This window comes from Leptonotus elevatus, chromosome 8 (assembly GCF_054856555.1).
Source record: "Leptonotus elevatus isolate MCC_2025b chromosome 8, RoL_Lele_1.0, whole genome shotgun sequence".
Lineage (NCBI taxonomy): Eukaryota > Metazoa > Chordata > Actinopteri > Syngnathiformes > Syngnathidae > Leptonotus > Leptonotus elevatus.
The window spans coordinates 14500648-14524735 of NC_141246.1; the positions used below are offsets into that span (position 1 = coordinate 14500648).

Genomic DNA, 24088 nt, shown 5'->3' on the forward strand with positions numbered 1-24088 from the left:
CTAATTAAAACTAGCAGAATCACCCTGAAAACTAATTAAAAAATGATTTATTTTTTTAAATCAAAACGAAATAAAAACGAACTCAAATGAAAAATTCCAAAACTATAATAACTAATAATTTATGTGAATGTACAGTGTAGGACAAAACACGGCCAGCTCCCAATTGACAATTCTGAGTTCATGCAATAAGTCAAAATGGCTGTTTTACTTGTTGAAATGACCCTCCCTCCATTGAAAAGCATTGGACTTTGGATCGTTGAATTGTGAGAATTATTTTGATTTCCAAATGTGATGGAATGTGGTTTTTGTTTGACTACTATAACAATTTGCTTGGTTTGTATGCTAGTTACAGGCAAAATAATACAATATGTCGTATGTTTTCCCAGTGTAAGGGAAGCTAGCATTTCGAGGAAGTTGGCGTAAAGTGTATTCACTTGTTTAAACTTACAGCTGATAAAAATAAAAATAAAATCACAATTTTAGCAAAAAACCCAGCTAGCAGTGTTTTTTTTTTAATCGTTATCAGAGGAGCAGCCTCTCTGTTGTGGCGAAATAAATGAAGCAGCTACGTTTGTATCCCACAAAGTCATGCGAAAAACCAAGCAACATTCGTCTTTGTTCAGAATGTACCATAAACACAGTTAAAATGGCTCCTAGAGTGAAATTGAAACGGAAACAAAGTTGATAAGTGAAAACCCCCAAGTCACGCCCCCTCCGTGGCATATAGTCCATTATGAAAGTCTGGACGCAAAGGAAACATTAACTACATTCGATTTTTCAACCTTGTGTGTATGGCACGTCCTGTAAATACTTTGAAGGTGTGGTTGCTTCCCATAAAAAAAATGTCAGCAAGTCAAGCAAAAAAGAATGTAGTCAACTTCAAAGCGTAAAGAACAATGAAAGAATTTTGGGCAAATTAGAGTAACCCGGTCACGGCTCATTCAGCACAACACGCAGGAATCCTCATCCGGCACATCATCGCTCCATCCAGGCGTGGCGCTGGAATGTGAAGCAGGTGAGACATGAAAGCTTGACATGCTTCCAAAAGGGACGTTCTGATTGGTCCCCTATGATGTTAAAAATGCAAGCGAGACCACTGTCTGCCGGCGAGCGACTAACACGCCTTGGTGGTTAATGCGAGCTATGATGTACACAATATTCCTACACACACATCCACGCCCAGTTGAGTCATCCCACACTGCACACACCCGCCGCTACAAAACCTGTTCACGTTGCAAATACACACTTTATAGTCACATTGTCATCCCAAGAACAACTAAATCAAACGGTTGGTGTAAATATATTTTAATGATGTATTCAGATCATCCAGCTTCTTCTTTTTTTTTTTTGCTTCCAAAATACAACTCATTTGAACCAAGTCTTTTCTACAATGACAAAAAAGGGGGCGGGGTCAACTCAGGAGGTGGCAAAATACAGTGTGTCCTTTTAGCGTGGTAACATATGACATTTTTAGGTTACAAAGAACACACAATGGATTAGTTTACGTAGTGGCCTAAAATTTCATTGTTTTAATATCGACCACCTTGAAGTGTTATTCACACAAATATTGTATTTACTGTTATGACTTGGAATTATGTTTCCACTGTAAAATGGAACCCATGATAAAACAGGGACAAATTGTATTGTACATTTACAGATCAGCGGTTGATAAATGGATAAAACGTCAAAAATTTGTATTCTGAAGGCCTTAAGACATAGTACTGTGCAAAAGCCTTGTGAGTCCTTCAAATTGTTGTTTGCTATAATAACCGCGCGCAACTGCAATTTATAGAGCTCATTCAGTAGGCCAGACTGATTGAAAAATAAACACTGGTGGCGTGTCAAGTTTATTTGTCCATCTCTTTGTTAGTTTCAGTAATTCTAACTGAGTCACCTAAGACCTTTGTATAGTACAAAACATTTCCACAGACGGATGATATTTGTGATGGTGGTAAAACTGAAAACAAAAAAAAATACACACAAATTTAAAAGATTCCAACATGGTCATCAGGCAGCAGATTTATGCTTTGGGGACTAAGTACACCTGTCACGTTTTTTTGTGAATATTTATGTAGAAATGACTGCTACAGTGTACAACTTAGTAGTTGCATTTATTGTCCACCGCAAAATACACACAGCCATTAATGTGTAAACCATTTGCAACAAAAGTGAGTTAACCCCTAAATGAAAATGTCCAAATTGGCCCCTATTAGCCATCGTACATCCCTGGTGTCATTTGGCTAGTTTGTGTTATAGAGCCTCAGGTATGTTAGTGTGTAATTACTCGCACACTCTCTCACGGTCACTGGCAGTTCAACATGGATCTGGGGGAAAAAAAATTGTAGCTCTACATAAAGATGGCTGATGTTATATGAGTGCCAACTTCCTCAAACTAAGCAGCAGCGTGGCGCCTAAGACAATACAGCGGTTTAACAAAATGATACCATGTGGACATTTCCACTTTTGTTGCCAGTGATTTAGACAATGGTTTTGTGTTGAGCTATAAAAGCTGTACACTGACTACTTTGCATTGTGGCAACGTGTCATTTCTTTACCATCCCATGAAAACAAGTTACCAAAATATGAGCTGTGTACTGACTTATGTGAGATACTGTAAAACGTGACCATGTCCCACTCAACTATATCAACGTTCCTTTTAACTTGAACTTTGGGTGCAATTGAAAATGCCCGAACTCCACTCTGACGGTACGAGTGTGCCATTACGTTCCAACTCCCCTCAGCATTTCCGAATGGGCCCAGCGAACATTTTCGAACACACGCTTTTGTCTCCGTTTTCTTCCCTCCGAGCTTGCCTAAATTCAAAGAGGATGGCCCACTCCGCATGACTTAAGCACCATCTATGTATGTATCGAGAAGCAACTGCCGCCTTGTGCACTGATCGCCTAAACCAGTTAGCTCTTCCACAGTGATTAAATGTGAACTCTGACAAATGAGAAAAAAATCAGGGCGGACTCGGAGGGAAGAAAAAGGACAAAGCAAACAAATGAGGTGTGTGAGGTCACACGATGAGAGTTTCATGAAGTGTACTGTGTCAAAATGGCTTTCTGGGGGGACTACAAATGCAGTGGGGACAAAACAACATGGCTGTAAATATTAAGACATGGTAACCGGTTTAACCATGACAAGTCATTAAAAACATGGCAGGTAGATTTCATGACATTCCATTCTCCAAAACTCATCTGCTTCTTTTGCAGCGGAGGCACTGAAAGCAACCATTCAAGAAAGATGATTCTAACAAGTGACAGCGGGGGGTGGGGGGGGGGGGGGGGAGATTTACTTCTTCCTCATGTTCTAGCTGCCGAATCCAAAGATGCCCTTGATGTAGCCGGTCAGGCCGCTCTTGACCTTCTGCTCCACCTTGTCGTCCAGGGGCGGGAAGGCCACGTGGTTGAGAGCCAGGTCAAAGAAAAGAGGCTTGCATGGGATCGGCTGGAAGTCGGGCGGGAAGTGGACCAGGTTGGGATGCTTGCCCACCAGGGACGGGTCCAGGCGGAACGACTCCAAACGGTCGCACAGAGGCTGGAGAGTGACGAGGACAGACACCGTGACGAAAGCGGAAAAGCGCTTCTTAGGGCGTTCGCACAAATTGTTTCAAACCAATAATATTCTATGCGAGTGTTTTGTTAACACTTACATGGCATAAGGCTGTGCTCGAAAACTAGCATCAAGATAGAGAGAACCGCTTTTAACTAGCAATTTTCAAATCATTAAGGCTGACAACTGGAGAGTAGGGATAGTAGATCAGACGGGCCGATTATTGGTGCCAATATTTGGCATTTTGACAAAATCTAAAGGCCGATAAAGCTGGTAATCTCACTGAACGGAAAATGCTTGCGAACGTAGGGAATTTATGGTTTTCATCAGGATTTGTAAGATGTTCGCAGACACTTTTTACTTATCGCAAAGACATTTCAAACATATTCCGACAATTTTTCACTGTCTGCGAAGATCTTTTGAAACCTTTTACAAACTCTCAGTGAGATACAGGGAACTTTTCATTGATGGATTTATTTAAATGTTCACTTTATAAAAATGTTTTAATGTTACCGCACCGGGTTCCCGCTACTTTATTTTCCATAATGAGGGTGCAAATTGTGTCACTCTCGTTTTTGGGCTCATTTGGTTTATTTTGCTCTGCCTGACGCATTCCCTTGTGATCTGATGGATAAGCCGCACCTTTGTATTTAGTCGCAGGGTCGAATGCAAGTGAAAAAAGTAGCAACTTGGAGTCCAGAAATTACTGTAATCATAATGTACAACCGTGGTGGTTCCTGTTGCTTTTTTAGCCAGAACATTTTAAAAATATCACTAACCAAATAGACTTTTGAGTTGTTCCCTCTTACCGTGTTGTCTTTGACGGGCTGTGGAATGGTGACGTCAACAGTCTCGCCAGTGTCTGAAACAAACATGCATATCGTCAGGTTTTGTCCCTTCAGGCAAAAAAAAAAAAAAGAAGGAAAAAAAGTGCAGCTTCAAGTCTTCACCTAAAATGGCAGCGGCTTGAAGAGAGTATTTTTCTGCGTTGACTTTAGCGATGAGCTCTTGAACATCGGGGAGATCCTGTCGACATCACAAACAATGTCAATCCATCAAAGCTTCCAACAGTGGACGCACATTCTGAAAGTTCAATTGAGGCTCGACAAGCATGACACTGCAGCAGCTTCCAACCTTAAAGCTGTTGTTCATGCTCTTGGCCTTCGACTGCACCTCCTTGGCATACTTGAGGACCCTCTCATAGAGCACCAGAGCCTCACTCCACTTCTTCACCAGAACGTAAGACTGGGCAATGTAGAAACACCTACAAGGGAAACAAACATTGTCAATATCAGAGACGATGCGATGGTATTGCTCACACGCGTACGTTGGCTGACCTGTAGGCTTTGTAGGCCAGGGTCTTGAGGGACACCTCTTTCTGGAAGGTGTGGTCGTCCTCCAGGCCCTGCAGGGAGGAGAGCTCAGCCAGACTCTGCGGGGACAAGCAGAGGCATTTAGAGGTTACAGGCGCCGTGTTTGGAGGACAGACACGGCGGTTAGGATGTTCCACAACCACACACTTGCCTGCAGGATGATGTCATAGAGGCGGATGAGGTCCTGTGGACGGGGCCCCCTCTTACTCTCATCCCCCTCGGGCTCCTTCAGCTTGGCCTGCAGCGTGTGCGCCATGCTTTCGTTCCTCTTCACTAGCGTGCACAGCTTGATGTAGCTCAGGTAGCTGGCGGACGACCACAGCAACTTAAGCAAATGTTTCACTTCTCACGCAGCCATGCTAATGATTCTCACGTCACTATTAACACATTTGTCATCACTCCACATCATCTTGACTACCTGTGCAAGAACTGCATGTTGGACACTTTGTTTTCAGCGTCAGAGCTCCTCTCTCGCTGCTTCTACAAGCACAAGCAATAATCAAACGTGAAAAATGTTAGAAACGTTTCAGTCATAGCAACATCTTCCGCTTGAGCTATAAAAAACTTTGAAGGTGATATAATCGTACCGCCTCAGTCTTGAGCTCCTCTCGCACCGCTTGGATGGTGTCGCGGCACTCGGCCAGCAGGGTCTCATACAGATGCTCTTTGGTCTCCTCATTGGCTGCCTTTGAGAGAGGCAACACGGAGATGACATTAAATTGGAAGTCAACCTTAAACATTTCTTGACAATAATATGTCATATGTGACCTCACTAGTCTAAACATGACATTCTGATTAATATTACATTTGTGGAAATTGAGTTATGAAGCAAAATTGCCACTTGCTGTCGACTGAAGGTGACATCAAAGTTGCTCAGGGGCTCAGGCAACGACCAAGCACAACTCACCTGTTTTCTGAAGCTACGCTGTGAATGGTTGTTACCTGAGACCTCAGCAACATTGATGTTGACTTGCATCAAGTTTTCATATCCAAACTCTGCTATGCCATAAAAGTATTTTAATTCCAGACATATTTTCAAAGCGGACACGACAAATTCCTTCACACGCAGGAATTAGGGAGGCCTATGTTCAGTTGGAATGCTGGTGTGTTGCTCAACATCTCAATTTGACACCTGCGTTCACTTTCGCCGTGATTAAAATCGCAAACGCACAAGTCAATCACACAACCACACCAAGGCCTGTTAACCTCTAGTAGTTTAAGTGCGACACTTGAAGCAAGAATGTATGGCTGGCGACACACAGGAGGAGGTATGTGGCCCAGCAGGCTACTGATGCATTCCTGCACTCTTGCATGCACCTTATGTAGGGTACAAGTCATTGTCAATGACACATTGTTCTTTACCTTACAAACAAGTCAATACTCTTCTATTACTTATCGATACAACTACAAAATCAAAAAAGACGCCATGTAAACATGACTGAAAATAGTGAAGGTCAGCAAATGCACTGTATCAATATTTCAGTTTGGTGTGTTTTGCAATCCTAACTGTGATGAGGCACACGAGAGGTGCACCTCAGGGGTGATGATGGTATTTAATGTTGTGCACTTGCGTAACAGCACCATCGATACGCCCAGCCCAACCTGCTGGACCTGTTCGACATTCTCTGTGGTTGAACAGGAGGGCAGCAGACTGACACATACAGTGTGGCTCTTCACTACAACGAGCACGTACAGGCCGATGATGATTGTGTGAGGGAAATAAAACAAAAACATGAGATCATCCGACTTCTTGCATCTACACCTCACTCTATGGGGGGGGGGGGGTGTCTGTCTAGATCTGAAGTCAGACCTTTAAGTATTAAATGGCTATACTATTGTATCTTCACCCACACACAAACTGGGTGTTGTCCTGCATGTATGTGCGTACTGATATGCTCAGAATGTAGTCGTACGAAGATCGAGGCTGAATGCCAGAGGGCGTAATGGGAGTGCCCGCAAAAAGCGCTTTTGACAAAACCCACAGGAATGACTGGAGGTGGCTTCCAATGGCCAAGAGAGACTGGAAAGGCGACAATGACACCCTATGAACGTTCGCTAAACTACATCCAGACATTTTCACACCGGTGAGAATTACGCAAAGCCAAGAAAGTGTCAGACTACAGTGGAACTGACACTGGCTGATTTCTAGGTTGTTCTAAATTCCAATAAATTTCCCTATATAATGTAATTTAATTTATTTGGGTCTCGAACTGTCATTAAAAAAAACCATTAGCTGTACAAGTGTACTTTCATGATTATTAAGGATATAAAGAGGTTAAGTTAAACTATTTACCCTTTGAAGGTACCTAACAGACACGCAATGAAGAGGGAACAGGAAGGTATTTGCAGAGTGAGAATGTCACCAAGCGGCCTATAAAGGTGTTGCTGGAATTGGTATAGGATCTGCCTAGTAGCCACCTACTCATTTGGGTACTGTATGTCATTTATTTTTTATTCATTCCATTTCTCATCTGGTACTGAGCATCTCGGCCTGTTTCTAATGTACGTAGCAGTAAGTTTCCTGTTCATCACACTTTTCCTCTTTATCATCCCCTATACAGAAAGATATCAAAAGATAGGTTTAAATAGATAGTCTTGCTTTTCTGTAAAATGTTACTGAAACTCCAAATTATAATTACAGTTGGCACTGACATTGCAGAGTGTATAACAAAATGTGGGTAATTAAACCACTTGTGGGAGGCGCATTAATTTTGGTGGTACCACTTTCACATTTTGGCAGGCATCTGCGGCTTTCCATACAAACTGGTAATAGGTATACTATTTATACTATTGCTTGGTTTGCACACGTAAAAACCGTGCTCCAAAAGGCAAGTTACGGAGTGAAAATGGGACCAAAATGGCCATAGTGGAGGAGGTTTGGTCCTCTATAAAACCATGTAGCAATACTGACCTGAGCGATGGCAGCCTCATTGTCTGCTAGACCCAACAGGAAGACACGGGCCTTGTCAATCTTGATGGGCACACTCCTCCCACGCCACTCCACCTCACTCATGGTGGCCGCCTGCTTGGTTCTTGCCTGAGTGATCAGGGTCTGGGAATGAAAGAACAATGAGCATTGGTAAATTTGGAAGCAGTGATTCCTCTGTTTGTGAGCAACATCCGTGATCTCACTTCTAGTTTCTCAGCCATCATGCCTCCACCTCCTCCTGTCAGTCTCATCTGCATCAAGTCATTGATGGCATTCTGGTCACCTGTAAGACAGCAACACAATAGGTGAGGGGAAAAGACAAGAGGTGCAATAATTACAGTGTTATTTATTTTCACTATTGTCTACCACTCTTACCTATATTGTAAGCACAGTATCGGATGTTGGGCGATATTTCGTCGACACGCTGGCGATACAGCGCTTCCAGCTCCTCTGTGAATGCACTTGCCAACTTCTCATAGATGGTCCTTCAACAAAAAATGATTAATTTATGGCAATCCTTGATTATGACAAAAGTAACACAATAACTGAATGTTATGAGATAAAGATAGTGTAAAGGGCTCACTTGCACTTATTGAAGGCCTCCATGGCACACTTCCACTTCTGCAGTTCAAACTCTACCATCCCCGTCAGGTATGATGTATAAGCCTGCAGTTAAAAACAAGATGCAACATCAATGACTCTGGACAATAAGAAGAAACGATAAGCAAAACAACAGAGCTCCATTATTATTATATAAAAGAAAAAACTACACAAATAATCTATCATTGACAGGTATATGGAAGAGGAAAAGTTTTAAATTTTTATAAGACTGAGTGGTTGGGCAATGAATAGGGTGATAATATAATTTCATTGTTGTTTCATGGATCAAAAGCTGTTTATATTTATTTATTTATTTATTTTTTTACTTAACTTCCCATTTAAAAAGGATGCATTTTAACAATTTTTTTACACCAACATAATAACTAAACCAGTGGCATTAAAAAAAATTAACCTACCTATAAAAAAAACAAAAAAACAAAAAAAAACAAATAAAGAGCAATGATGATGACATTTCCGAATGAACAATTACTGAGCTCTTAAAAAAAAACAGAAAAAAAAAAAACAATGAACCTATCATTATTGTGATAGTTTCTGGGAGAATATATCACCCCAACCAATTTGTTATGGTGACAGGCCTACACACGTCGCCATCAGTAAAGACTTAGGTGTACCTGAGCTTCCAGTTTAGTCTTGGCATCAACAGAGGGGCTCTCGCACAGCTTCTCCAACTTCCCACTGTGCTTAGCAGCTTTCCGGAGCCGAGACAGCAGGTGGAAACGCTTACGCGGCTCCGTGTTGGCCTCCTGCTTCAACTGCATGGCGTAACTCCACGCACGCTCCGCTTCCATCAAAACCAGCAGCAAGTACCTAAATAGGAGAAGCAAGCTAGGTCAGTGCTTGGCTTTACACATATCTAGATCAGTGATTCCCAATCCAGAGCGCCGTTTCATTTTAACCAAATTATTTACTACAAATGCATCTATGGTCATCTATCTATGCTAGTGACTTATAATGACAGGCACAACAATTAGATGGCAGAAGATAAACATTTCCTGTGTATGCACCTGTCACCATTCATACAACAGAATATACAAATAATATATGTCACGACATTCCTTACCTGTTGTCTGAAATCATTTCAACTGTAATTTTTTTCCCAACAAACTTGTGCCGGTTCCCCATCTTGAATCCAAGAGTCTTGCGTAGACGACGCAGTCTACGAGAACAGTAGCCCCTGTAAAAGACCAGGTAGGGGTTGCTTTATGGCAGGAGTCACACGATCATAAACGTTTAATCTTTTTACAGAAATAATGCCACTTCTCCTGTACCAGACAGGACCTTACCTGTATCTTTGGTAGTCTCCATGTCTGAGACCATGCAGCTGCTGAGACTCCTTGATTATTTGCAAGACTGCGATGCAGTTAAGGAACCTAAGCTTTACATACACAATAACGAACATTTCATTTTTTTTTCCACAGTCGACGTACACCCACCATTACAACAGCATTTTAAAACTATCTTTATTTCAAACAACACTATGATCGTGTACTAAACAACACGAACTAACATTATCATGTCATGTATAGATATGCCACTTTTAATCATTTTAAGGCGAGCTAGCAAATTAAGTTGAAATGTCTGCCAATGGCAGTCTGTTTCAGTGTGACACGTAGCCTAACATCGCTAGCCTCCGACACACGTAGCTAACATGCTAACGTTAGCTTCGGAGCTAAGTTGGCAGTCTTGACATAACTAAAACACGCAAAAGATATACAACGCTGCAAAAAAAAGATACTTTCGAGTCCAATTCCTCCGCCAGGTGAATTTTCCTTATTTTCATCCAAGAAAGCTTTCGCTTCGTTTTGCTTGACTGTGGCCATTTCTAAATCCTGGCAAAACCTAGCACAGCCACAGACAGCAGACACGCTGAACTGTACACGAAATTGACCAATGGCGCTGCAGGGAGGGGCAAAGTCTGAAAAATCTCGCGAGTTTTCCCCATCTGCGTTATCAGTCGAAACTCAAGAAACACTTTTTTTTCTTTTTTCTACACACACATTACTTTGTTTCTTTCGCGAAAGCGCTCAGATTTATGAAAATTAAAAATGCTAATAATCTAACTTGCATAATTAAGGAATATAAGCTATGTGAAAAGCCGTTGCTATTTCCATTTTCTTTTTAATTTTGAAATGTACCTTTTCTTTTTTGTTTTTGACTTTGACAAAAACTGTAGTGTTTGTGTGCATGTTGTACAATTTTAAAAAATAAATTAAAAAAACGAAAAACCGTATTGAAGAAATTCTGGAAACTTGCAGTGACAGCACTGCTCTGTAATTGATTATTGTTCAAGGCTCCCACAATGCCTCAGTGTATTATACGCACTGGTAGTTCACTATAGATATATTGAAATCTGTACATATGTTGGAACTGCTGAATCAATCATCAACTCATGCTAATGCAGTAGTGAAGTTAGAATTACGGTAAATACTACATTTATATGGAAAGCACTTCTAAACCAGATTATGAAACCACTCAAATGCAAAACAGTATAAACAGCTGTGATTATACTTTCTCGTGCAAACCAGTTCATCACATACTTTGTGACCTCAAAACTATGTCTGTTGGTACTGAACAACAAAATATGTTCAAAAACCCCTTTGAAGATGCAATACTCCATTTATTAGCATCTTGACCAAGTGGTGAACTACGATACAAAACTGAGGCAGTGAACGAACATTCAATGCGAACATGAGTAATAATTTACAAGTTATCTGCAGCAGAAATATATCTGCAGAGGAAGTTGTTCAGTTCCGAGACATGCATGGTCTCCTTGATGGTGGTGTCTCTGCTGCGCAAGTGCAAGAGGCCGCTCTCCAGTGTGTTCTCGCTGATCACCGCAGTAAAAAGCACGCCCATCTCATCATACCTACGATACATCAAACACACACACACACAAAAGAGTATTTAACACTCATTGAGCTATTTGTTAATACAGTGAACATCATAATATACACTATAGCACTTGAAAAAAAAAATCCCCAGATTACCATAAAATGCATTATAGTATTACTTTGACAGGTAAACGTTACCCTACTTCTGATCAACATTTCAGTACTTTTTGCACAACTTCCTGTTCTCCAACAAGAATCTGAATGGCGAATTTCACAACAGGTGATTTATTCATGAATTGACCAAAGCATTTCCTGGTTTAATTTGAATCAATATTTAATCAAGCAATGTCAAGGTTATAGCACATTTCAGTGTGATCTTCAAATTTCACCCGAAAGAATATCTTTCTACAACTTTTTATGAGTAGTGGATTAATTTTTTTTATGATCAACTTTTTTACTTGGAGTTGAGCTGCTCCATCGGTGTTTTTGAGGTTTCAAGATACCCGGGCCAAGCAGAGATTTTGGCCTCCTTTAACTCCTGCAGCAGACCTTCACAAACCTACGGTCCATAAGCACAGTGAATGACGAATGACACTCAGCAAAGGTCAAGTAATAAATCACCAAAGTGTTTCTCTGACCTGCCTCAGCTCCATGGTGGCTCCCCTACCAATACCTAAAGCCACTTTAATTGGCGCCAACAATGGATGCAATTTCAGAACCTGAAATCAGTGACATGATGAAAGACAGTTACATAAAAAGAATTGTATTTTTTACAGATGTCATTACCTTTCTCTGCTGTAGCTTCTGTTTGGTGTCCTCTCTATTGTGCAGCTGCAGCGAGTTGGCCAGAAAGGCCGACAAACCACGATTGATGTTCCCGGTTATTGAAACCACGTGAGGAATAGACTTGCGCCCATCTTGACTCTACAGGATATTTAGAACGGCAAACAATACCAGGATTGCTGTTGAAGTGAGGTGTCATTTGCCGGCAATGCAACCAGATGCATTGATTATTTCGATTGGTCTAAAAGAGCACGCCAAGAAGCCACGACGCAACATAGCTGTGCCTGACCTGCAGTTTAGAGCGTACACTTTTGTGAAACTGCAGCAGTTCGCTGTCTCCTCGGCTCCACAGAACCTCCACGGGCTCCTGACCCCACGGGAACTTGTAGAAGATCTTCACACCGCGTGACGCCGCCCCCTCTAGTTCATCCTGAGGGACGTCACTGATGCTAAAATCTGACGGAACAAGGGCAAACTGGGGGGGGGGGGTGTAAAGGCATCAATTTATCCAAAACACATTTTGGGAGGTATCTATCAAGAACTCACCTTTCTCCACCACTTGAGCCTCTGTCTAGCCCAGTGGTCCAACCATTGTGAGGAGGTTCGAGGGGAGCAGAACCACACAAGAGATGCCTGGGTGACTTCTGCTGGGCTGACAGAAAGAATCTTGGAATTACAGCACCACAGTTAAGGATGATTACCTCCGCCAAGCATGATTGTGATGCTGCTTGTTTGTTGGTTAGTAAGCAGTATTGCATGAAAACTGCACATCACATTTCCACGAAGCATTACGTGGTAAGGAAAACATTACGAATCATATTTATGTCTAGTGTGGCCCACTTGAAGACACACAAATGGAATGCTGGAGAGTCGATAAAGACTCACCAGCCATTGTCATCTTTTGAGGGCTGAAAACAGCTTCCAGTCTCAGCAATACCAAATGGAATCTTCCTGTTCACCGACTCAAATATGGGGACAAACTGCTCCAAAGAACCTTAGAAAGTAAAAAGACCACACCAAAATGTTAGTTTAGATCTCAAAGTGAAGAAACACAGACAACGGGGACACGGCATCATTAAAATCGTACTTTGCTAGTTTCCCTTTACTTATACAAAGAATGCTAAAGAGAGAGAGAGAGGGGGGGGGGATAAAGAAAGGGTTGTTGTGCTACCTTGAATGAGGCTGGTTCGCAAGGAAGGTGCTCTCTGCAGAAACATCTGCACATTCCGGGCGAGCTGCTCCTTCATTGGCTCTGTCTCCTCCAGTACATTTTGGACGTCATCAGGTTCTACGACCCTCAGGTGTCCACGTTGTCCAGCAGCTGCATCCTGACTGACGCTGCTGATGCTGGGCGTTTTTATCCCAAACACTTGATTTTTTGATCCAGTCATCGAACGCCACCACTGGTGCAGCACGTTCCGTCTGAGCTCGGTGCCCAGTGGCCCGTAGCTGCAAATGGTCCCACGTTTAAACAACTCCGCGTTGGTGTGTCCAGATGAAATGAAGTGTCTGTCCACAAAGAGTTGCAGCAGAGCCCTGACATGATCCATATCGGTTGATGGACCGCAGCGTCCTCTTGTATGTTGCGTTGTACATGATCGGAAAGTACACTTTGGCAGTACAAAGTGGCTAAACATTATGAGCAACAACCTGATAAAATGCCAAATCTGTCAAATCGAAGCTATGAATCCATCAGAGGAACATAATCCGTTCAATATCGCACCTAAACATGCACCGATGTTGAAATAAACGTATTTAAAAAGATCGTGAAAGGAGTTGAGGAAAAAAAGTTAAGCAAGGTGACACTATAACATAACATTGTTTAGCTAACTCGTTTTTCGTCTCTCATCTTGAAACTGTAACCATTTTATTTCAAACTTTTTTTTTTTAAGAGCATTGTTATAGTAAATGTCTCAAGATGTTAGTCTACATATCATAAACAAACAAAATCACGTTGTATTCAAAATTCGTAGGCTGCATGTAACCCGGAAGTGTTTTTCATTTTACTTTCTGCTTTACTTTGCATACGTCGCCCACAGCGCCATCTATTGTACTCTTATAGTTTGTCTACGTACAATATCTCACCGGGGTCACTGGTGCCCTGTACATCATTTGCATTTTTGTAAATGTTTTATTTTTATTTTCATGGGGCAACACTGAAGAAAGAACACTTTGCAACAATGTAAAGTAGTCAGAGTGCAGCTTGTAAAACTGCATAATACTCGCTTGGAATAAATGGTGAAAATGTCACGTTGAATTATTACATTTTAAAATCAAAGTATTAAGTGTTAATTAGTCTACAGAACAAATAAACATGTGATGGTAGCAGGCACATTGGGGTATTGATGTTATTGCACTGTAAAACTGTACACTACAGTGACATCTGATTGCCTGATGATTACAGGAAATCAAGTTCTGCTGTTTAAATGCTTTTCCTGAATGCTTTCTAATCTAGCAGAAGCCTTAAAGATTTAAACCAACACTGACTGGCATTTTGAACTATTCATAATTCCTATACCTTTAAGCCCCTGGTTCGAGCTGAATAGCTGCATATGCCCCCAAAGCAATTAAGATACTTTCACCATCTTGCTTCACTGTAGGTAATGGTGTTCTTTTGGTGATTAGTGTTGTCTGCACCACGTGTTATCTTTCGGAATTTGGGAAAAGGGGACGGAGGGAGCTTCATCCGAAATTTTCCGACTACCATTTTATTTTGTTTAAGGTAAGGCTTCCGCAGCGACCAGGCAGTTTTTTCATCAATCTTGGAAGTGCATCCAGTTCTTTACTGTTGTGCCACATTTCCTCCACTTGATGACTGAATTATTTAGTACTCTTCCCTTATTGATACAGTCAAACAATTGAAATTCACCTGAAGCTGTGGAGGCCATGACTCAGGGTGTAAAGACGATCGCTCGGTAACCAGGTCGGCTGCTCGATCCTTGCTCTCCCTAAATTACGTGTCGTTGTGTCCTTGGGCAAGGTAAGGTACATCACATACATTGCCTCCAGTGCTACTCACACACGAGTGTATGGAAGGTGCGAATGTTTGGTGGTGGTCGGAGGGGCCGTGAGTGCATGAATAATGTATCCTTTCCATTGTAAAGCGTCTTTGAGTGTCTAGAAAAGCGCTATATAAATCCGATGTATTATTAAAACTGCGGCCATGTTTAAAAAAAAAAAATGGGGCTTCACGGGCACTTTTTAAGTGGAGCACTGATTTGGTTGAAATGTTATTGGTTAATTTTTAATCATTGCCACATCCCGTTAGGGTGTGTATGCGTGCATTTTTTTTTGTGGAGTTGTACAGGTTGTAAGACGCATTTACAGTGTCAAGTTTTGTTTATTGTACTGTGGTCTTGATTTTTATATCACAAGTGTGTAGACTTGATATATCCACTGTACTTTCCTTAGTATAAATCACTATTTGTATGTACTGTACATAAACACCAATTACCCCCAAAACACACACGTCTCCCCTTTCATATTTTATTGGAAAAAGGGACATATGCACTATTTAAATATTGATCACATCACTTTTACCGATTTATAACACAAACGCAATACAACGCATCACCTAGTTAAATAACTAAGGAATGTGACACAAAAACAATCCAGGAAAAGTACAGTTGCACTGTAGGAGACGCACTGGTATTACGGAATTTATCGCAAAACCTGCAGTAAACAAAAACAAAGTTAAACATAGAATACTTATAACAACTTCAAATGTAATCAATGTGTGACTTATTGTCGACTAAACAAAGGAACAAAAACAAGCGGGTTCAATATATTGCATGGCGACTACTGTGGAAAGGGCGGTGGCATGGGGTAGGGCGCCATTGGAGGTGGGGGTGGTGGCTGTTGAGCCTGTGGAGGTGGTGGGGGCTGCGGGGCGTAAGGGAACGGGTGGTTCATGCCATTCTGGCCAGACCTCTGCATGCCTCCAAACTGAGGGGGGCCTTGGCCCTGGAAGTTTTGGTTGCCAAAGCCTCCCACCTGATTGGACGGGCCGCCAAAGTTACCCTGGCCATTGCTGCCGCTATAATTGTTGCCGTAGCTACCACTCGAGTTGCCGCCACTGCCTCCGTAGCTGCCCCCATTTTGCATCTTGCCACCAAAACCACCCTTTGGCCCATTTCCAAACCCTCTATCGTTTTCCCTGTCCCTGTAGCCGCCACCACCACCAAAGTTGTCACGCCGCCCACCTCCAGAATACCTATCTCGACGGTCGTCTTTGTAGCCACCACGTCCCCCCCTTCCACGACCTGCATGGGATGAAGAAGAGGAAGAGGAAGAGGAGTGGGTCTGTCAAATCTCACATTTCACTCAATTGTCACCATTCAATTCAAGTGGTCGTCGTACCTCCTCTGTCCTCTGCCATCTGGATGAGCTTGGGGTTAATGGCCTGGTTGGCCTCGCGCAGCACAGAGATCAGGTCACTTGCCTGTTTCATGTTGTTGGGGGTGAAGAAGGTGTAGGCTGTGCCCGTTTTTTGACTCCGGGCTGTGCGTCCAATGCGGTGGATATAATCCTCGGACGAGTTAGGGTAGTCAAAATTGATGACAAATTTCACATCCTCCACATCTGTGAAAGTGTTGCAGTGTGGCAAAACGAAACATGGAGGCCACACGGGGATTTTGCACACCACAACAGCCAGACCAAAGCAAACAATTAGCAACTTTGACGGCCGGGGAGGAAGGTGGTGGGCTAAGGCTGTGGAGGAAACGGGTTAAAGCAGCATCATTTGACATCTACTCCATGGGAATACTACTGTGGGAAGAGAGAAACGATGCACACTCCCATTTGCTTACCATCGTCCAAATAACCCAAAAAAGACATTCACTCCCCCCGTTTGTTACCAAGGGAGAATACAAAATGGTATAAGGCTTACCATATAAGGAGTATGCATTCACTAGTCCTTTCCCAATGCAGCCAAATCCCCCACATGTTGTCAAGTGACATCCAGGAGCTTCTTCTACGCAGTTGGGCCAGGATATGCACTGGGGCGTCCTCATAGGCCAATATTGGTCAAATAAAACAACAAATTTGCAGGTCGGTTTTTCCCAGTACACCCTCAAAAGAAGCCACACTGCACGTCTTGCCAAGACCAAATAAATAGATGGGCTATTCAATTGACAGGGACCCCTTTAAAACATAGAGCCTTGCGGGACCCCCCACAGCAAAAACAAATCCCACATCCCTTCATCAGTGTCATCAAGGCAAGATGTCGCAAGAAGCCAGTGTTCACTTGAGAAAATGTCTCTCATTGGCAGGTCTCGACATGACGTATAAAATACAGGCGAGGGAGGAACTTTGGTTTGAGCTGTCTCTCATTCTTTTTCCTCACTAACCCCTAAGCACATGTGCCAGGTCTCATCAATTTTCAAACACAAGTTCTCAAACTGCTCTCTCCATTTCAAGGAATCCAGCACTTTGACGGGAACAGGCGATAACCGAAAGCTGCGACGAGCACCCGCGGTACGCTGATACAAGCCTCCGAAAGCTAACAATTGTTCCAAATCTCAAACGGACTTGCGATACTGTACAGCGCTTTCAGACACAGCAGCATGCAGCAAGCATTGTTTTTTTTGGAGGGGGGGGCGGTTACGTTTGAGTCGCAAACAGCTGGATGGCAGTTGTCGGGCGAAATCCACGGACAGAGAACAGATGTGTGTGTATTTCAACATGTCGGAGACAAAGGCTTAGCCACAGAGCCTTTTGAGAAAAATCACTGGCACACAAGAGCTTTCACCTCTCTAGGCCCACTGGGTGGCAAGCCAGTTGAGCACTTCCAATATGTCATCCTTCTCCCTCTCCAGGCCTGGGACTGTCATGCCTAGTGCCTGCCACAAAGACTCCACCTTAAGGTGAGAAAAACTCAGAAAATGCATAGAGAAGTTAAAGAAAGCAAAAACACTTTCTTTAAATTACTTGTGGAACAGCAAACGGTGCCGCTTAATGGCAGACTGACCTAAGCCGCGGGAGGCCACGTCTGTGGCGATGAGAATCGGCGCCTTCCCGTATCTGAACTCTAAAGGGAGCAAAGTGGAATGGGATTATTTCAAGAATGGGCAATTATATGCTGCTTTTCCACTGCATACAACTGTCTCGACTCCTACTTGGGAGTTCCGTGGGAAACTGAGAAAAACACGCTGCATTGAACACATTCAATCTGAATTTGGAAGGACTGATTGTGTTGGCGCTGTCATTTCTCACTGTGTATTCTCAAAGTTTAGGATGCAAAGATGAATCTGTATCCAAGTATCTGCTTTCTCCAGTTTAGAAGCTTCAACAACAAAGTACAGCTGTGTTGTGCCGAGTAGATACCATGCAGTGGAAAAGGAGCACGACCCAGCCAAGTTCCCATCATTTCATTCTCACCATTTAGGACCCAGTCTCTCTCCTGCTGGCTCTTGTCTCCATGAATTCCCATTGCTGGCCACCTGTGTGAGACAGACTCATAATGACGTGCAGCCAACCGAGCTTCGCAAAGCTCTTCTATTTGAGCAACAAAGTGTCAAGAAGAATGAACCATTATTGCCTTTTATTTCAGAATCCACCTGTGCGACTTCAAACTCATTTTGCTATGCTGGGTCACACATGTGCCAGGGTGGTAAATTAACATTAACTCTTGCAGGGGAAAAAATGACATTGGATATTCTTACCCATCCCTTCTCATCCTCCTGGTGATCTCGTCACAACGTCTTTTGGTCTCCACAAAAATAATTGTCTTGTTCTCCTTTTCACTCATTATCTCCTCCAACAACCGAAGCAGTCTGAAAGCAAGATAACGGATTGTTCTTTAGTTTCTTATAAGTAACATAGTGAACTTTCCTCTCCAAAATGTCTTACTTGTCTTCCTTCTCCATGTCATTGCAAACATCCACTATCTGTAGGATGTTATGGTTGGCGCTGAGCTGAAGCGCTCCGATGTTGATCTGTACATAATCTTTCAGGAAGTCCTCAGCAAGCTGCCGAACCTCTTTGGGCCAGGTGGCGCTCCACATCAGAGTCTGACGGTCTGGCTGGTAAAGAGACAGCGGACTAGTGCTCAGTTTCTATTGCCTCACAATAATTATTATTTCTCAACATAAGTGATAAAAAAAAAAAAAAACCTGGTCAAAGGAAATTATCTCACCCGTATTTGGTCCACGATCTTGCGGATCTGTGGTTCGAATCCCATGTCGAGCATGCGGTCGGCCTCGTCAAGCACGAGGTAGGTGCAGCGCCGCAAATTTGTTTTCCCACACTCCAGGAAATCAATGAGCCGACCCGGGGTAGCAATACAAATCTCAACCCCTTCAACAAAACCACAATTTACACATCATTATTCACAGGTTTCATAAATGCCACTTTTTCTACATATAAATGTATATGTATACAGCATTTTGGGGTAGGATGAGGGGTTCTCTGGACTCAAAAATAGAGAGCATAGAGATAAGTTTGAAGTAGCATACCCCTCTCCAGATCCCTAATTTGAGGTCCTTTAGGTGCGCCCCCATAGATGCAGGTGGACTTGAGACGGGAGGCCCTCCCGTATTCAGCAGCCACTTGTTGCACCTGCTGGGCCAGCTCACGTGTAGGCGCCAAAACCAAGCACTGCGAAAAGCAGGAGTTTGCATCAAAATGTGCATTCAACAATGTAGTTAAAGAGTTCAAGCGACAAAGCCATCAAGCGCTTTTTAGACAAAACACATTGTGAGCGCGTTTTACTTACGATAGGTCCATCGCCGTGCTCCAGGAAGGGTTGATGTTGAATGTGCACAATAGCAGGTAGAAGGTACTGAAGAACAAACACAGTGTGTACATTTTAGTACATCTCTGTGCTCAGTAAGCACTGACCAGATAGCTTCTTCTTTTTTTTTTAAGCAAAACATTCAGGTTGCACTGTCAGGCACTTCTCAGACTATTGGAAAAACGGCCACAGCTTTGCAACCAGCAAAACGAATTGTCTTTCGATACGTTTAAGTGTCTTAGAAGACCCAATGTAAATGTCATCGTTGTTGTGTTTTCATACGTACTGCAAGAGTTTTCCCAGAGCCAGTTTGAGCAATGCCGACCATGTCTTTGCCGCTGAGAGCAACTGGCCACCCCTGAGCTTGAATAGGGGTTGGTTCCACCCAGTTCAGTTTTATAATCACATCCATGACATAATCTGCAAAACAGGATAGGCAAGTTCAATGGAAGCAGCGGTTATACAACTTTTGTTTTTGACAGACAGCATTGCAAAATTCCACTAATCTATTGGACATAAAGTCACGGGGAAAAAAATATTAGGTCACCGTTGTTTCTTCAGTTTCTTACTCATTTAAAATACCTGGCACAGCTAAAATTTTCCCTGGCTTTCTTGATAGTAACCAAAATCACTTAATTTTGGGCAGTGTAGTGGTAGCCTAATATTTTTTCCATGGCTGTACAATTAAACAGCCACAGAAAAGCCTCCATACAAGCAAATACAGAACACTCAACTCTTTGATGCAACTAATGCATCATATGAATTTCTGTGAAATATCTCTACACACCATACACATTGAATTTTCCATCATAAACTTTGAGTCACGCGGCCTACATTTTCTAGGACTGAACTTTTTATGGCAGCTAATGTATTGTAAACCTTGGACTGAATAGGTTCTGGAGAAAGACTTTTAACTCACTTGGAAATGCCGCTTCATGGAACCTTATAATTGGTTTGGGGCATTCTCTGCCTTTGACAGTGATTTCTTTGGTTCGTCTGTACTGCTCAACCTCTTGCTGAAATGGGAGGAAAAGGATCACACAAACAATTATAAACTGATGACTTGTGAGATCTTAAATAGACTAAGGTAAAGATATCCATTCATGCATATGATTTTGGTGTGAAGGCAAAATACATCCTGGACTGAGTGGCAGTCCATCACATAGAACCAATAAACACGACCATTCACAGTCACTGGCTACAATTAAACGAGAAATGCTGATTTGGAATACACAATAAATACTTACAGCCATTCTTCGTGTGGCATCGGCGTGTTCCTGGTAGAAGTTCTTTTGAAACTTTGGAAGCTCATCAAGGTTCCAGTGCTTCTTTCTTAACCTTTCACCGGGATTGCCAAACTTTGGCGGGGGAGGTCCACCCCTGCTGCCTCCACCACCGCCTCCAAAACGAGGAGGTCCCCCACCATATCTACGAAGGAGAAAACATGACCCATTTAAAACCTAAATATTGGCAATCCATGGTAAATTACACGTTTTAATGTGGGAAGTTTCACATTTTAACACATCTATCAGATTAAAACGTGAAAAATGTCATGTTAAAACATGATAAGTTACCACGTTGTGGTAAGTTTGACTTCCGGATCAGCTCTTTGCCAGAGTCCTTTTTGTGTCTTGTGAATAAAATTATAAGCTATGTCAATATGAAGCTCTTCTATAATACTGTAATAAAAAACCAACGACGTGTTTGAATTTTTTTTTTATAATAATTAAAGAAAAAAACGTCTTGTAAATGTGTTTCCTCAAATGTAAATTTGTCTAGGGACTTGAAAATTTGGTATGGCAATGTAATTTTGTTTTCCGATTAGTAAAAAATATTTTTAAAAGGTAAATGTGTCTCCAGCTTTGTGAACATGTTTCTCGTATTTTGTTTTGCACCTCCCGGCACAGCCGATCCTTGAGGCCTCACTATGCACCGACTGCATGCATGCGGTGACATTTGACAGCAACATCGCGATCACTATAGTGCAGACCATTAAACCCCAAAGCACAAATTAAGCTATTAAGGCTATTATGTGTTTCGTCAAGGCAATATTCGCTGCGTCATGTTACAAGAAAGCTGTCTCTTTTCCTGTTGTCTTCGTGCAGATAGGTGCGGCGCAACAACAACACGGCCCGCAGTTAGCCACCTTAACATCACCTCCGAAACAAGCGAGATGTTTCATATGCGTGCCCGAATGTTTATTTCAACGCGGGAATAAAAAAAAATGAAGTAAAATTGAGGCTTCTCTTCACGCACCAGTTTTGCAAATGCTGCGTTTGACGCTAGCAGCCATTTGTAAACCGAAAGGGGAGGTAGGGGAAAAACAAATTAACGAGTGACTTACCCTCTATCTCGGCCACGGTCTCTGTCTGAAAATCCTGGCATTATGGTGTAGCACAATAACGACTGTAAATAAAGACGAACTTATGGCAAAGATGTTCAATGGGGTTAACAAGACCGACGATGTCGGCTGATCACACACAACTCGGCGGAAGAGACGGAGGTGACGTCACAGAAGGCGGCGAATAACAATCGTATCAGTCCGCGTAGGGCAAGCACTACATGCTTTACCCGTTTGCTTTGTTTACATCTTTTATCCACAGTTCACACAATTAGTACACTTTCACTTAAGTTAAAGTAAAGTAGGACTTATACAACTCTTTATAAATGAATAAAACTACAGACTGAAAATGTATTTTCTTGCACTAATTGTTCTTTCTTGCATGTTTGCCCCATGCTTGTGTGGGTTTCCTTCAGTTCTTCTGCGCTTTCTACAGATTATTAAAAATTAGGGGTGACAGGCAATTACATTATTTAATTGTAATTAATTGTATGACTTCTCTAGTTAACTCATGATTAATCGCAAATTTGATATCTGTTCTAAATGAACAATGAAAAAAAATCTAGGTTTTCATACTCTTAACAAAATTGGGAAAAAAATGTTAAACTAATAGAAATAGTTTAAATGAATTTTCGACGTTTATAGCCGTCAATGACAGTGAATGAATAAAAAAAGAAAAAAGATTATTAAAATTTTGGGGCGTCAGGTGATTAAAATTTAAATCGTAATTAATCGCATGACTTCACTAGTTGACTCATGATTAATCACAAATTTCATATCTTTTCTAAATGTCCATCCATCCATCCATTTTCTGTACCGCTTGTCCTCACAAGGGTCGCGGGGTTGCTGGAGCCTATCCCAGCTGGCTTCGGGCAGTAGGCGGGGTACACCCTGAACTGGTTGCCAGCCAATCGCAGGGCCTTTTCTAAATGTATAATAAAAAAATTATATCTTTTCATACTCTTGTTAACAAAAGAGGAAAAAAATGTTGAACTAATAGAAATAGTTCAAATTAATTTTTGACGTTTTTAGCCGCCAATGGTAGTGAACGAGTTAATTATTCTTATTACAATAATCGTTAGTTGCAGAATAAATATAAGCTTTAACACGAGAAAGTAATGCATCAGGAGAGGAGAAAGATGATATCTGGCTTTCACATATGTGTAGGCTACATGCAGACATTGGTGGATAACCAACATACATTACTATGCCATCTGAAGTCAAGAATTGATCAAACAAGGAACGCATGTCTTCCATATTAGCTGAAACCAGAAAATGCCTCAAAGAAGGACAGAAGTGAAAGTAAAGAAAAGAGGAAGACAGCAACTCTCAGATTGAATGCAAAAGATATATATATAAGGGTTCTCTCTATTGAAACGGTTCTTACAGGAACCCTTATCTTTTTTTTTTGGGTGTTACCCATATTGTCTTGACAACAATCAACAAGCTTGGCCACGACTTGTGGAAAAGTCAGCATTTGCTACTGAAAATGTAAGGAATTCAGGAGGTACAGTCAAAAGTAAAGACAGAAAGCAGAAAAGAGCTAGGGTGGCGCAGAAATGGCAAGAATTAAGAAAAGGGAGAGTGTTGTAGCTGACATGGTCAAATGCACCAAACTGAAATGATTTTTAATTTTATTTTTTATATATCAGCACAGAGCCCTAAAGTTCCTGCGCCTGATGGAGATGACACAGGTAAGCTAGTGCAATGTGAAGACTCAACAACACAAAACTTCACTTAACTCAACTTTATTCATAAAGCACTTTAAAAAAAGATTGTCTTATACCTTGTCTTACCTTATCACGGCTTTATATATATATATATATATATATGGTATAAAATATTTTGGGTTTTTTTACATTATGAGGGAAAAATTTAACCATTTTAAATTGTGATTTGTATTCTCGAAGCAGGGCCTGTACC

At 41.9% G+C, this 24088-nt stretch overlaps 3 protein-coding genes across 3 annotated transcripts; all 3 read right to left on the minus strand.

The window, feature by feature from the left end:
- Window positions 1-1289: 1289 nt before the first annotated feature.
- On the minus strand, window positions 1290-10351 carry srp68 (signal recognition particle 68). Its single transcript, XM_086083725.1, has 16 exons — window positions 10214-10351; window positions 9762-9828; window positions 9539-9652; window positions 9090-9285; window positions 8441-8523; window positions 8233-8342; window positions 8061-8140; window positions 7840-7980; window positions 5516-5614; window positions 5347-5408; window positions 5080-5233; window positions 4893-4987; window positions 4690-4819; window positions 4506-4581; window positions 4365-4417; window positions 1290-3540 (listed from the first exon to the last, which is right to left on the minus strand). The coding sequence occupies exons 1-16, from the start codon at window positions 10296-10298 to the stop codon at window positions 3313-3315; spliced, it is 1773 nt and encodes a 590-aa protein (XP_085939851.1). The 5' UTR covers window positions 10299-10351; the 3' UTR covers window positions 1290-3312.
- A 731-nt stretch (window positions 10352-11082) lies between these two features.
- On the minus strand, window positions 11083-15437 carry polg2 (polymerase (DNA directed), gamma 2, accessory subunit). Its single transcript, XM_086082377.1, has 8 exons — window positions 13264-15437; window positions 12978-13086; window positions 12639-12744; window positions 12382-12567; window positions 12096-12233; window positions 11948-12028; window positions 11768-11868; window positions 11083-11344 (listed from the first exon to the last, which is right to left on the minus strand). The coding sequence occupies exons 1-8, from the start codon at window positions 13727-13729 to the stop codon at window positions 11179-11181; spliced, it is 1353 nt and encodes a 450-aa protein (XP_085938503.1). The 5' UTR covers window positions 13730-15437; the 3' UTR covers window positions 11083-11178.
- A 127-nt stretch (window positions 15438-15564) lies between these two features.
- On the minus strand, window positions 15565-22332 carry LOC147169888 (putative ATP-dependent RNA helicase DDX5). Its single transcript, XM_086082376.1, has 13 exons — window positions 22169-22332; window positions 21072-21252; window positions 20744-20840; window positions 20111-20244; window positions 19807-19872; window positions 19547-19688; window positions 19228-19388; window positions 18942-19114; window positions 18755-18865; window positions 18471-18532; window positions 18061-18120; window positions 16452-16673; window positions 15565-16354 (listed from the first exon to the last, which is right to left on the minus strand). The coding sequence occupies exons 1-13, from the start codon at window positions 22207-22209 to the stop codon at window positions 15891-15893; spliced, it is 1914 nt and encodes a 637-aa protein (XP_085938502.1). The 5' UTR covers window positions 22210-22332; the 3' UTR covers window positions 15565-15890.
- Between the last annotated feature and the right edge of the window lie 1756 nt (window positions 22333-24088).

What these genes read in the sequence shown, in the direction of transcription:
- srp68 (XM_086083725.1), bottom strand. Translation starts at nt 10,298, where the DNA reads ATGGCCACAGTCAAGCAAAACGAAGCGAAAGCTTTCTTGGATGAAAAT. An exon ending in TCTATGACATCATCCTGCAG is followed by an intron (nt 4,988 to 5,079) that starts GCAAGTGTGTGG and finishes TTGTCCCCGCAG; the next exon opens with AGTCTGGCTGAGCTCTCCTC. An exon ending in AGCCCGTCAAAGACAACACG is followed by an intron (nt 3,541 to 4,364) that starts GTAAGAGGGAAC and finishes GTCACTCTCCAG; the next exon opens with CCTCTGTGCGACCGTTTGGA.
- LOC147169888 (XM_086082376.1), bottom strand. Translation starts at nt 22,209, where the DNA reads ATGCCAGGATTTTCAGACAGAGACCGTGGCCGAGATAGAGG. An exon ending in GCTCTGGGAAAACTCTTGCA is followed by an intron (nt 19,873 to 20,110) that starts GTACGTATGAAA and finishes TTTGTTCTTCAG; the next exon opens with TACCTTCTACCTGCTATTGT. An exon ending in AGCACGGCGATGGACCTATC is followed by an intron (nt 19,689 to 19,806) that starts GTAAGTAAAACG and finishes TGCTTTTCGCAG; the next exon opens with TGCTTGGTTTTGGCGCCTAC.
- polg2 (XM_086082377.1), bottom strand. Translation starts at nt 13,729, where the DNA reads ATGTTTAGCCACTTTGTACTGCCAAAGTGTACTTTCCGATCATGTACA. An exon ending in TCAAAAGATGACAATGGCTG is followed by an intron (nt 12,745 to 12,977) that starts GTGAGTCTTTAT and finishes TCTTTCTGTCAG; the next exon opens with CCCAGCAGAAGTCACCCAGG. An exon ending in GTGTACGCTCTAAACTGCAG is followed by an intron (nt 12,234 to 12,381) that starts GTCAGGCACAGC and finishes AATATCCTGTAG; the next exon opens with AGTCAAGATGGGCGCAAGTC.